At 51.0% G+C, this 12,452-nt stretch overlaps 3 protein-coding genes across 7 annotated transcripts in view; 1 reads left to right on the forward strand and 2 right to left on the reverse strand.

The window, feature by feature from the left end:
- Positions 1 to 6,278, forward strand: part of Dnajc17 (DnaJ heat shock protein family (Hsp40) member C17) — a 36,013-nt gene extending 29,735 nt beyond the window's left edge. For both annotated transcript variants that reach the window (XM_048793335.1, XM_015480815.2), the window contains 2 exons: positions 236 to 346; positions 6,088 to 6,278. In XM_048793335.1, the coding sequence (XP_048649292.1) occupies positions 236 to 346; positions 6,088 to 6,207 (231 nt within the window). In that variant the 3' untranslated portion in view covers positions 6,208 to 6,278. The remainder of the gene's footprint in view (positions 1 to 235; positions 347 to 6,087) is intronic.
- Positions 1,698 to 6,169, reverse strand: CUNH15orf62 (chromosome unknown C15orf62 homolog). 2 transcript variants are annotated; one of them, XM_015480817.2, is made up of 2 exons: positions 3,925 to 6,169; positions 1,698 to 3,692 (listed from the first exon to the last, which is right to left on the reverse strand). In XM_015480817.2, the coding sequence occupies exon 2, from the start codon at positions 3,604 to 3,606 to the stop codon at positions 3,079 to 3,081; it is 528 nt and encodes a 175-aa protein (XP_015336303.1). In that variant the 5' UTR covers positions 3,607 to 3,692; positions 3,925 to 6,169; the 3' UTR covers positions 1,698 to 3,078. The 2 variants fall into 2 exon arrangements, with proteins under 2 accessions (XP_015336303.1, XP_015336302.1); XM_015480816.2 differs by having other exon boundaries at positions 1,698 to 3,689; positions 3,925 to 6,166.
- Positions 6,279 to 6,388: 110 nt separating the features above from the next.
- On the reverse strand, positions 6,389 to 11,792 carry Gchfr (GTP cyclohydrolase I feedback regulator). 3 transcript variants are annotated; one of them, XM_015480819.2, is made up of 4 exons: positions 10,990 to 11,792; positions 8,428 to 8,472; positions 8,084 to 8,178; positions 6,389 to 6,869 (listed from the first exon to the last, which is right to left on the reverse strand). In XM_015480819.2, the coding sequence occupies exons 1-4, from the start codon at positions 11,023 to 11,025 to the stop codon at positions 6,746 to 6,748; spliced, it is 300 nt and encodes a 99-aa protein (XP_015336305.1). In that variant the 5' UTR covers positions 11,026 to 11,792; the 3' UTR covers positions 6,389 to 6,745. The 3 variants fall into 3 exon arrangements, with proteins under 3 accessions (XP_015336305.1, XP_048649295.1, XP_015336306.1); XM_048793338.1 differs by lacking the exon at positions 8,428 to 8,472 and having other exon boundaries at positions 8,084 to 8,220; XM_015480820.2 differs by lacking the exon at positions 8,428 to 8,472 and having other exon boundaries at positions 10,990 to 11,399.
- Positions 11,793 to 12,452: the final 660 nt, after the last annotated feature.

Raw genomic sequence — 12,452 nt, forward strand, 5'->3', positions numbered from 1 at the left:
GCCCCAGAATTCCTTCCCACTCCTTCTTCTTACTCCCTCAAAGCAGAAGATTGATCCCCACCACTTTTCCCATGAGAAGGGTCAGAGTTTTAGCACACTATCATTTATGGTAGTTGAGGTTGCCATCATTGTTTGTGGGACTAGAATGCTGGTTCTGTTCTTTCTGGGGAATAGAGAGAACCAGTTTAATGGCTAACTTGATGGATGAGATGAGGACTGGGTCTCTGTTTGGCAGGAGCTGGCTGTCCAGAATGAAGTGGGCCTGGTGGATAACCCTCTGAAGATTTCCTGGTTGGAGGGACAACCCCAGGGCATGGTGGACCCCAGTCCTCCAGGACTATCAAAGGTAAAGAGCCAGGCCTCACCCAGCTGGGCCTGATCAGGGCTCAGGGACCTCTTCTTATTTGTGCTCTTCTCAGGACCTTTCCTTCCAAGTTCAGATTGGCAGAATTAAAGTGAGACTGGGAGGTTCAATCTCACTGGAGAGCTGTCACTCCCTATTGACGCCTTTTCCTCTCTGTGGTGTGGGGATCAAACCCAGGCCCTTCATATATGTACACTATACTCTACCACTGAGCAACACGCCCAGCCCAACACAGAATCCTTGGATCTTGCTTTCCTTCCACATCTGTCTTCTTCTGGGGCTCTAATCCTCACCCAGAGGGCACATAGGTTGCTTGGTTGTGGTTTGAAGCATTTGGAGCTTAGATGACCCAGTGCTACAAGGAAGGGGCTAGTGACTAGGATAGCTGTGTTCTTCCCCAGTTCGTCTGTTTTCTAAGCATCTTTGACTCCCTAGTCAGGGGCCAACTGTGAAGAAGCAGCGTCTCCTCTAAAATAACACTGGCCCTCTGCTGACCCTGGGGTGCCCCCACTGGTGGTAAAATGTACACCTTCCAACAGATGCTAGTCCAGTGCTGGCGGCTAGACCTCATGGCTCCATGAAGCCTTGTGTTTACCCCACCTCTGTGGCTCTCGTGTTTTCTAACCTAGTTTCAGTGCCTGGGTTTGTAGGCTTTCTGGGCACAACTGCCCCCACATGATGGGACAGATTGTTTTGGGGACAAGGTCTAGCAGCCTGGCTTTTACCTTTTTGAAGTGATCTTGGTGCTTTTTTGGTGTGTCCATAGCTCCTCAATAGGTTAGCAGGAGTTCTGCTCACTTATTTTTCTCCCTTTCTCTCTGAGGGACTAGAAATTTTATGGGTATGTCTTCCAGAATTGGACAGAGGAGGAACATGAAGTGGTCTGAGCTCAACTCAAGACCCTGATTTAAAAGAGACCTCATTGAGGCTGAGGTTGTGGCTTAGTGGTATAGTGCTTGCCTAACATGTGTGAGGCCCTGGGTTCGATTCTCAGCACTGCATATAAATAAATAAAGTAAAGGTCTATTGAAATTAAAAAATATTTTAAAAAAAAGAGACCTCTTTGCCAGGTATAGTGGTACAGTCCTATAATTCCAGCGATTTGAGAGGCTGAGGTAGGAGGATCTCAAGTTGGAGGCCAGTCTCAGCAACTTAGTGAGGCCCGAAGCTACTTAGTGAGAGCCTGTCTCAAATTAAAAAATAAAAAGAGCCAGGGATGTGACTTCGTGGTATAGCACCTCTGGGTTCAATCTCCAGTGAGAGAGAGAGAGAGAGAGACCTCATTCCCTGCCTTTAAGTCTCAGGATTTCATAGTCCCAGGTAACTCCATAGATTGTATCAGAAAGAACTTTATTCTTATCTCTGTTACAGAGGTGCCTTTCAGCTTGGCATCTCTGCACAAAAGGAAGAAAAAAAGGAGGCCCCAGATTTGGGTTATAGAGGCAGTATGTGTCCCAGTTTCTCTCTGCCTCTCTGCCACATTTGGAAAGACCTGCAGATCAGACCACATGGTCCAGCTGAGTGCTGCTGGACTCTGGCCAGGACACAGGGCAGGGCAGTAGCTCAGCTGATGGCCTTGGCCTGGTTGGTAGCCCCATTGTCAGGTTTGGGCCAGCCAGAGCTCTCAGTCGTGGAGGATCCGGGAGTCCAGTGGTGTCCCTCCGTGGTTTAGTATCCCTCTTCTGGTCCAGCTTTCCTTTTCTAGAAAGGAGATCTGCCACTATTTTTGTAGCATTTCCCAAAGTTTCCCATCACTGATTGTCCTGAAAGTTCCCACAGCACCTCTTTGCAAGCTGCACCTGTGCCTTTGGCTGGCATCTCTTGGAGTACTTCTCTGGGCAGCAGGGATTGCTCTGGGCAGCTGTTTTGGCAGGCTGAATCTCTCATGTTCTTTTATCTGCTAATGATTTGTTTGGCCTTTTTCTCATATTTTGCTCAGTATCTGTACCTACCTTTCCTGCTCTGTAGCCCCTTCTTGTCATTGCAGCCCCTGGATGCATCTCCCTTCCCCCACTCATGCCACTGAGGGTTTTAGGCTACCATTCAGCAAGCACGTCCAGTGAACCTTGGTCAAGTGATGTTAGGATTCATGCTGTGCTGTCCAGTATGTAGTCACTAATCAAAGTGGTTGTTGAGCATTTGAAATGTGATTAATGCAAATTGAATTTGCAATTTTATTTTATTTCAATTGATTTAATTTTAAATAGCTACATGTAGTGAGTAGCGACATATTGGACAAAGGCAAGCCTGTCTCCATTTTTCTCTCAGATCTCCCCAATTTCCTTTTTAGTCTGGGTTGGATCATTTTTGACTAAACATGTCCTGTGACCTCTCTGTTGATGATGGCTTCAGAGGAGGCTGGTTCAGGATACTGTCTGTTCTGCCTAGTCTGTGTCCTCCCACACCCTAACTCACCCCTTTGCCACCCTGTCACTTGTCTGTCCTCTGCCTGGTTCCTGTGGTTGCAGGGTGTGGCCTCTCTTTCCTGTCCTCACCAGCTTCCTCTAGGGCTCTTACTAGAAAGTGACCCTCCAACAATCCCAGCTGGTCTTTGTCCCTCCACTCTGGGGGGGACTTGAAGGTATGTTGAGAACCCAGAGGGCAGGCAGAGCCCCAGTTTCGTTTTCTTTAATTCACAACTGTACTGTCCTTCCCTGGGTTCCCAGGCTCTGCCCCCCCCCCAGTCACCCCAGCTCTGCCTACCCTCACCCCACTCAAAAGCTAGGCTCACTAGGAAATTGCTCCCTCAGCATCTGTAGGACTTCTTCAAGAAGTGAAATCCCCAAATCCACTTTGAAGGAGAAGAAGGGATCACAGAGGTCTGGAGCTGGTGTCTTCTGGAAGGTGGCAGTGTCTGAAAGGTCCTCCTCTGAGGACTGGTGGAAGGTGCTGGCCAGGGACAGCGCTGAGGGCAGGGTGGCCGAGTAGGCAGCAGTGTAGGTGGCTGGGGGCTCCAGGATGTTCGGACAGCTGGAGCTTTCTCGGTAGAGGCGTGGGGGCTTGGGTGGTGCCAGCAGAGTGGCCCGGGGCTGCTCATCCCCCCACAGGGGCAGACGCCGTCCATCTGGCCTCCCTTGAAGTTCCCGGATAACCTCTCTGTTGCTGTACTCCTCATGGTCACCACCAGCAGTGCTGGCCTGGCTAAGCACACTGCCCTGTCGCCGGAGTCGCCTCGGCCGTCCCAGAGTCAGCCGCTTGAAGAAGGAGGCATTGCGGAAGGAACCTTTTCTCCAGGTCTCCATGGGCTCTGGGGGACCAGTAGATAGTCTGGCACCTCAGAAGCCAGCAAACAGGTGTTCAAGAGCAGCTAGTGACCATTTAGTCCCTGCTGGAACAGCGAATGCCAAGAATCAGGGAGTCGGCCCTAGTGGGCTGGAAACAGGCCCTAGCTTTTTGGTCAGCATCTTGGATGGTGAGATGAGACCAGGAAGAGGGCACTTTTTGTCCAAGAAAGCAGAGAGCTGGGAGTTGCTGGTAGCAAGAGTTCCCACAGGGACAGGAGTGGCCTGGTTACTTGATAGGGCAATGGAAAAAAACCCAGAGGAAGAAACAGCACTTACAGAACCAGAGTGAGGGCAGCTCCCGTGGCGGTGGCAGAGATGAATCTTCTCAGCTGGGCGAGGGCAGCTGTGTGCTCCTTCCACAGGAGGCAGATGGGCCCCAACTCATCCTTTCATCGACTCCTGAGGGCTTTTGCGCCCTTCTCTAGGCCAGTGCAGCGTTTGCCCTCTCACCAGCGGCTGCGGGACTCTGATTAGTGGCTTGGCTGTTTGTGCCAATGTGTGGCAGTGGAGATGTGTTTTGTTTTCAGCTGACTCAGTCAGGTGGGAAGCCGGTTTCATGCTCTTAGGTAATTGCAGCATCCGCAGGCAGGGATTGGGGCAGCTGTGACCAACACCCCAGGGCAATGGGAAGCTTAAGATTCTTCTGGGGACTGGTCTGGGGGCAGCCCTGCATTATGTGTCACCATACTGCTTCCTTTCTCATCACAGCTCCACCACCCTGGCCCCAGCTTGCACACCTGGCTCCCCAGCCCCCAATGTGTCTGGGAGGAGCCAAGGGAGGTGGGCGTTAATTGAAAGGCAGGCCCGTGGAACAGCTGCTGGGGAAGGAAGAGAGACCTGTCGACCTGTTGCTGGTGTGGGTGACTCAGCCCTGGGGCCTGGTGACAGGCCCTCATTAGCAGAGCCTGCAGGAATGGGGGGAAGGAAGCAGAGGGTGTGTTAACGGGGAACAGCCCCATGCCTATAAAGGGCTCGGCTCCTCCCAGGGCTGGGCCCAGGGCATGCCAAGGGTGACTCTGGGTTTTCTTGGCAGAGCAACATTAACTTGGGGAGGGGAGCGTTGCCCTTCCCATGGCCTGACATCCTGTCTGGCCGCTTAGTTTCCTACTCCTCCCTCCTGGCAGGAGGAGATCAGTTGAGGGTCAGGGTGTGCTGCTCTCTCCTTCCTCTCCTGTCCTTCCCCTCTAGCCACTGGACCTTATTTGTGACCCCTCTTCTGTGGAGGGGGCTGGGTCAAGTGCGACTGCTAGAAATTGTCAGCAGTGCCCCAGGGGTTTGGCTGGGATGGAGACTCTCCTAGGGCAGTGGGAGGGGGACAGGGCAGAATATTTCTCTGACATGACACCCCTCACTCCACACCAGCTGATCAGGGCCAGGCAGCTTAACTCCAGCCATTCCCTCCTTATCCTCGGGTCACTGACCACCATACTTTCCTCCTGGTCTATTCCATGTGAGGGCACCAGTGTGGAGAACCCCAGAACAGGGCTCTACAGCTTTCTGGCATGGATAGGACACCTCATTTGCAACCCTTTGTCTCTGTGTTAGTTTAGGTGGGCTTCACACTTCTCTAAGCAGCTAGTGGAGTACTGAATGGTCTCTCAGCTTTGGCTGCACTGAGGGAGGAAATGATCTAATTCTAATTCATATTGCAGACCTTATCAGGACCTGGGGCTGACAGCTCAGGGCTCTGCTATAGCACTGCCTCTCCACCCGCAGCCTCAACCCACTGAGGTGGTTGTTTATTATTCTTTTGGTTATTAAAATATAGCCCTCCTTAATCCCCTGTACAGTGCTAGCAAAATCATAAAAGCGGGCCACAGGCCCTGCCCTTCAGCCCTGCTGTGTATATTTAGGCAGCAAATGGTCTCGTGCTCACTTCCATAGTGGGGTTGTTTGAGGCTGTGTGGAGGGCAGGGCTCCCTTCTCCTGTGTCCTCAGCAGGAGCCTACCATAGGGAAGCCAGGCAACTGGCTGGAGAAAGCTTTGGTCTGTTCTCAGCATAGCCAGGTAGATCCCTGTACTTGGGGCAGCTTCCTTCATTGGAACCTGTGTGAGGCAGAAGCCATGGGGTAGAGGGAAGGAGTGGCAGATAAAGGCTGAGAGGAAATGGAGACAGGGCCTGGTGAGAGAATGGGGAAGTGATTCACTGGAAAGAGTGCACAGAGCTGACTGCAGATGGATGGAGCTGGTTAAAGAGAGGCTGGCAGGAGATAATGGTCTAGATGGGCCAAATGGGAGCCAGCTGAGAGGCCAGTCTAGAGCACAAAGCCAGCAACATTCTGAAGGAACATGGATGAGTAGATATTCCAGAAGGATGTTCTGAGGTCCTTCCCTTCTTGACCCTTAAAAGTGCAGCTCTGTCTAGGCCCCTTCAGTCTATAGTCTGTGGGGGCAGTGCCCTGCTGGCCCTGACCACTCCCTGTCTCCTCTGTTCTCCAGGGCTCAGTGCTGTCGGAGAGGGACTACGAGAGCCTTGTCATGATGCGCCTTCGCCAGGCAGCTGAGCGCCAACAGCTGATTGCCCAGATGCAGCAGGAGGAAGAGGGGCAGCCCACATAGCCCCCAGCTCCAAACTTCCCACCCCACAGCCCTTTCCATGTTACATGCACCAATAAACTACATTTTTTTTTTAAGTCTATCTCTACTCCATCTGGGCTCTACCTCAGATGGTTGCACCCAGGCTCAGGCTCCCTTTCTGGGCAGGGATAGATCTGCAGCGACAGTAACTGCATAAGCAAAGTACAGTAGCAACCACTCATCAAAGCCATTTATTGGCTTGGACTAGCTGCTCAGGACCTGTCTGTCCAGGTCCCAGGGCATCCTCCACTGGAATGACCAGCTGCAGTGGACACCTGCCCCCAGAACCCAGCCTACTGCAAGGGTCAGGGCTGCAGCCAGAGGACAGCTGGGAGCACTGGGGCAAGGGGCCTGTTCCCCATTGACTGGAGCAGGATTTCAGAGGCAGTTCAGTGCTCATTGGTGCCAAACTGGAGAAGGAAACAATTTGGGAAGAGAGGCAGTCAGTGGGACAGTATGGGGGCAGGGCCCATGGCAGACCCTCCAAAGGAGGAGTGCCCCTTCTGCAATCAGGAGAAGGTCACTCCTTGTGCAGGCACCACACCAGTGTCTGGCCCACCCCTGTCATGCTCAACACCCGGAAGCCCTTGCGTTCCAGCTTGTCCAGGACTATGCGAGGAGGGTCGTTGACGTAGTACTCGTAACTGCAAAGAGACCAGAGTGGTGGCATGAGGGAACATAGACAAAGCTCTACACAAAGCTAGTATCTGCTGAGGGTCAGGCCTGACAAGGAGCTCTCTTCAAAGTGACATTTACTGGGCACTTCCTGGCTGCCAGGCTATGTGCACATTCCCATCCCCTCTTCTATGAAGCACTTTACATGTCTTAAATTTATTCCTCCTAACAACCTAACGAAGGTACTATTATTGTTCTTATTACATGTGAGAAAACCAAGAGGGGCTGACTAGTTTTCCCATTGTCATAGATAGGAGACCCAGTTAGTCTGGCAATAGCCACATGTCCCCTGAGTGCCCCACTGTTCAGGAAGAGTCACCTGCTCTTTTAGGCCTCACTCCTTGCCCAGCCTCTGGGTCGTTCCTGGTGGTCCTGCAGTCCTGGCTGTGCATGCTACTACCTGACATGGAGCATGCTTGGTTTCCCTTCTTTTAGGTTTAATTGGTGCTGAAAGGCCATGAAGCAGATAAGGGGCTTCAGCCCCAAGCTGGGCATCTCCAGGCAAATGCCTTATGGCGAAAGGATGGGGGTGGTTTTCGCATTCCTATCCTGACTGAAGGGGCTGGGATCAGTTCTCTCTCCTTCTTTGAACTGGACTCACTTTGGCAACTTTTTTTAATATTCTTGAGTCTGTGTGGCCAGGGTCCTCCCCTACTCCTGGGTAGGAAGGGTGAGGAGCAGAAAAGTGGTCTAGATGTGGTCTAAAAGTGGTTTAGATATGGAGATAGTGTGAAGGATGCCCAAAAAGTGCCTTGACAGCTGCTAAGCTGAAAGGAGGACCCAGGCATTTCTAGGGCTGAGCTTTGTCACTCACCATTCAGAAACCTTTCTTTCCTGTCTTTGCTTGATGGGATCCAGCTTAGAGCTGAGAGGTCAGGGCAAGGAACAGTCCACTCATGGAGTCCTAGACCCAGGGAATAGACTGCCCTGGGCTTCCATTCAGGATGAACTACCTTATGAAGAAAGGCCAGAGGGAAAGCTTTCTGAGCAAGCCTCTGGGGAACTGTAAAGGAGCTGGGGGGAGAGCTGTGGGCAGGACCAACCCTACAGAGGACAGAGTCCCCCGATGCAGGTAAGAGGGCCCAAGCTGGACATTGCCTTTGGACTTGGTGGCTGGGCAAAGGGAACAGGGGCAGAACTAGGGGATTCCAGATAGAAGGTACTAAGGGATGTCACTACTTACAAGTTGTTTCCCAGGACACTTCTCTTTGAGGCCCCCAGATGCTGCATCAGCTCTGGATCTGAGTGTTCATCGCCCACCATGGTGGGGCCCACCTCCTGCAAAGTAAGCCACAGTGGCTTGGCCGGCTGCTTTGGCTGCTGATAGAGGTGGGAGGTTTCACTTTCTTCCTTCCCTGCCTGATGCCCCTGAGCAAGCTTCAGGTAAAAGTGAATGAAGGTGGTAGTGAGGATCCTTGGAGGCTCACTATAAGCTGGGAAGGATGGAGCCCTTCAACACTCAGGCCAACAATGTGGGGCCTCCCTGACCCTTCTAAGTGGAACTGGGCATTGTGTGACTATTAATACCTTATGCCAGGCACCATCTCCCACATTTGTGTGTACTAGAATTACCTGGAGAATGAGAGAAATGAAAACACATGTCCACACAAAAATTTGTACACAGGCAGGTAAACTTCCTGAGTTAAAAAACAAATGTTTTTGAACAAATGCACACAAATATTCAGTGTTAATATCCAAAAAAGTGGAAACATCCTAAATGTCAGTCAACCTTTGAATAAACAACATGTAGTACAGTCTAACAGTGGAATCTTTTTTGGCAATAAAAAGTAAGAACACACTGATGCATGCCACAATATGGATGAAACTTGAAAACATGTAAGTGAAAGAAGTCAGACCCAGGAGACCACATGGAGTGACAGAAAGTAGGTTAGTGGTTACTTAGTGCTGAGGGAGTTGGGAGAAAGGACTGGATACAGGGTTTCTTTGGGGAGAAGGGTGTTAGAAATGTTCCAAAATTGATTATAGTGATGTTTGTGCAACATTGAATATGCTAAAAGAGGCACTGAATTGTACACTTTAAACTAGTTAATTCTTTTGGTACGTGTATTTAATATCAATAAAGATGTATGTGGGTTTTTCAAATATTTTTTAGTTGTTGATGGATCTTTATTTTATTTATTTGTATGTGGTGCTGAGAATTGAACCCAGTGCCTCGCGCATGCTAGGCATGAGCGCTACCACTGAGCCACAACCCCCAACTCTTATGTGTTTTTTTAAAATATTTATTATATTTTTAGGTGTAGATTGACACAACACAATGCCTTTATTTTTATGTGGTGCTGAGGATCGAACCTGGGTCCCACCCATGCCAGGCAAGCGCTCTACCGCTGAGCCACAATCCAAGCCCCATAAGTGTTGTTTTTTTTAATACCTTTATTTTATTTACTTATTTTTATGTGGTGCTGAGGATCGAACCCAGGGCCTCACACGTGCCAGGCGAGCACTCTACTGCTGAGCCACAACCCCAGCCCCTATATGTGTATTTTTTATAGTATTGACTCACATATTAGTCAAGAGCTCTAGCATTGAGTTAAAGTTCCAGTCCCCCCAACCTTTTTTTGGTGGGGAGAGCTGGGGATTGATTCCAGGTGTGCTCTATCACTGGGCCACATTTCCCATACATTTTTTAAAAAAAATTTTTGAAGTTGTAGATTAGACAGAATGTCTTTATCTTATTTGTTTATTTTTATGTGGTGCCAAGGATCAAACCCAGTGCCTCACATGTGCCAGGCAAGTGCTCTACCACTGAGCCCCAGCACTCCCCAGTGCACATTTCTAATACATTTTTATTTTATTTTAAAAAAATTTAGTTGTAGTTGGACACAATATCTTTATTTTTATTTATTTGTTTTTATGTGGTGCTGAGGATCGAACCCGTGGTTCATGAGTGGGAAGCAAACATTCTACCACTGAACCACAACCCCAGCCCAACATGTTTATTTTTTGAGACAGGGTCTTGCTATAAGTTGCTGAGGCTGGTCTTGAACCTATGATCCTCAGCCATGGCCACCGTGCCTAGCTAAAAAAGACATATGAAGAAGAATCATCTGGGCTGGGGATGTGGCTCAAGTGGTAGTGCACTCGCCTGGCATGCATGAGGCCCTGGGTTCGATCCTCAGCACCACAGTGTCCACCTAATAATAATAATAAAAAAGAATCATCAGAACATTCCCCCAAACCCACAAAGAAAGACTGGAAAGGGGACCCAGGAATTCACATTTAAACAACTATGTAGGTGATCCAATAACTGCTGCCCTGGTGCACAGCAAGACCTCTACTGTTATGCGGTGAACACCCTCTCTTTCCTTCATCTCAAGGGAACTGGGTACCCTCTGCTTGATCGCTTGAGCCTGGGGAAGTGGGAGTGGGAAGGAAGTGGGAGTGGGAGTGGGAAGGGAGAGAGGAGCACCCTGTCGTCCAGCTGCAGTCCCAGTCATACTACTCTGAAGCTAAAAGGGGGCTTCCAGGGCAATCAGCACCTTCTTTTTCAAGCTTAGCAAACTGAACCAAGAGAAGGGGTCATGCCTTCTGGCTCCTGGACAGCCTTCTCCCCAACGCTACCCTAAGTGCACCTCTCCTTCCTTCTTCACAAGCAGGACGTTCTTCTTTCCCTTCAGGGCTAACTCTTCCTAAAAGGGCATAAGGGGGTAGCGTACGGGCCAGGGACTTGGCATATGGGGTTTAGCGCCTTAGCACGTCCTTTTCTTTCCCAAACCTCCTTCCACGGATTATTCCATTTCATTTCTGCAAAACGGCCCAGTATAGAGTGTTGGATGCAGCACGTGTGAGGCCAGGGCTACCTGGCACCTCCATGGACAGGGAGGACAAGCCCGCCCTGTCACGGGGACACAAGCACTCGGGCTCCTCCTCGGCCGTGGCACTCGGGGCTGGTAGAGCTTCCCGCATCCGGGGTACGGCAGAGCCCGCTTCCCCAGTTCCCACTCCTGGCAATCGCGGGGGCTTGTCGGGCAGGTTATCAAGTTCAGCCCCCGACCGCGCTACTAGGATAGAGGCAGGAAGGGCAGCCGCGGTCTCTACGGCCGCGAGCCGCCAGGCGGTGGTACTCACCATGCGGATCTGGGTGCTGATGAGCACATAAGGCATGATGCACGCCTCACGACCAGATCCCACTCGCAGCTCTGGACACGGCGCAGAAGCCAGGCTCTTCTTGCGTTGGGACTGCGACCCCGCTGCCCCGAATCCAGTTACTCCGGCTCTGGCCACTGGCGGCGCCAATCCTCTGGTGCCGGGCCAGGGCGGCTGGCCAATCAGGGGCGGGCAGCGGTGACGCGCCCGGGGCTCGGCGGTTCTCCCTGCCCTTGCAATCCGAGCCGGGGACTTAGATCCTGGGTCCCACCAGCTGCTTCCGCCGAGCAGTCCGCACGCGACAAACCGGGAGCGTGGTATGGAGCGCTCCCGCGGCTGGGAGGCCGTGGTGTCTGGGCGGACTCGACTGGCTACCGCGGCCGTGGCGTCGAGAGCGCGCGTTGACCCTGCGCCCTCTTCTTAGAGCACCTCCTGGTACAGGTTCCAAAGTCCTGCGGGTCCCTGCCTCTTCCTGCGAAGCAAATGGCTCTCCAGCCCAGGCTCAAGCCCTCTCTGTCAGGGACTCTACAACAGCTTTAGTGGACCCCTTTCCCCTCTCCAAGACACGTTCTTCAGAGATTCCGTAGACGCGCGGGATGCAGGGGCAGGAGGCTTGTGACTAGCACTTAATGTCAAAGCTGAAATACCATTCGGGACACACTGCGCGGTTCTGCCTCCCGGACTATAATTCCCTACGAGTAATTCCATACAGGAACTGTGGGCTTGTGTGGGTGCCAGTCTGGAGTGACTGGGTGGAATCTGGCTCTCTTTGGGGGAGCTTCACGCATTCCTGCAGAGACGAGGCGCTTGAGCAGGAGAACACAAGGCAACATCTGGGGCAAATGAACAACATCCCCCGCACCAGCTATTGGAGGGCAAAGACTTAATAGCCAGGCATCCACGCCCTCATCTGGATGTATCAAAATCTGACAGCTCAACACTCTGCCTTGTTGTGACTGCTTCTCTAAAAAGTAAAGCAAGGACTAAGGATGTGGTTCAAGCGGTAGCGCGCTCGCCTGGCATGCGTGAGGCACTGGGTTCAATCCTCAGCACCACATAAAAGAAAATAAAGATATTGTGTCCACCTAAAACTAATATAAAAAAAGATGTTCTGTCCACCGAAAACTAAAAAAATAATTATTAAAAAATTCTCTCTCTTAAAAAAAAAAGTAAAGCAAAACAATAAAACCCTGTAACTTTCCCTCCTGGGCCTGGGAAACATCTGCACTTCATTTATAGGACATGCTGTCTGTTTCTAGCATTTTGATAGAAGCGAAGAGAGCTGTAAGGGAGGTAGGAAGTCTTAATCCTAAAGGGTCTTTGCTTAATTGATCTAATTTATTATTCTGCTAACAAGTGTGAGGCCCTGGGTTCAAAACTCGGGCTGAACCAAGAGAAATCTTGGTTTGCGATACCTTTATTTTATTTAAATAAAAGCACCGCAA

This window comes from Marmota marmota, unplaced genomic scaffold, assembly GCF_001458135.2.
Source record: "Marmota marmota marmota unplaced genomic scaffold, marMar, whole genome shotgun sequence".
Lineage (NCBI taxonomy): Eukaryota > Metazoa > Chordata > Mammalia > Rodentia > Sciuridae > Marmota > Marmota marmota.

Coding starts and splice junctions, on each gene's coding strand:
- CUNH15orf62 (XM_015480817.2), bottom strand. CDS start 3,606: ATGGAGACCTGGAGAAAAGGTTCCTTCCGCAATGCCTCCTTCTTCAAG.
- Gchfr (XM_015480819.2), bottom strand. CDS start 11,025: ATGCCTTATGTGCTCATCAGCACCCAGATCCGCATG. Junction 8,179..8,427: donor GAGATGGTGCCTGGCATAAG/GTATTAATAGTC, acceptor CTTACTTTGCAG/GAGGTGGGCCCCACCATGGT. Junction 6,870..8,083: donor AGTGTCCTGGGAAACAACTT/GTAAGTAGTGAC, acceptor GTCTCTTTGCAG/TTACGAGTACTACGTCAACG.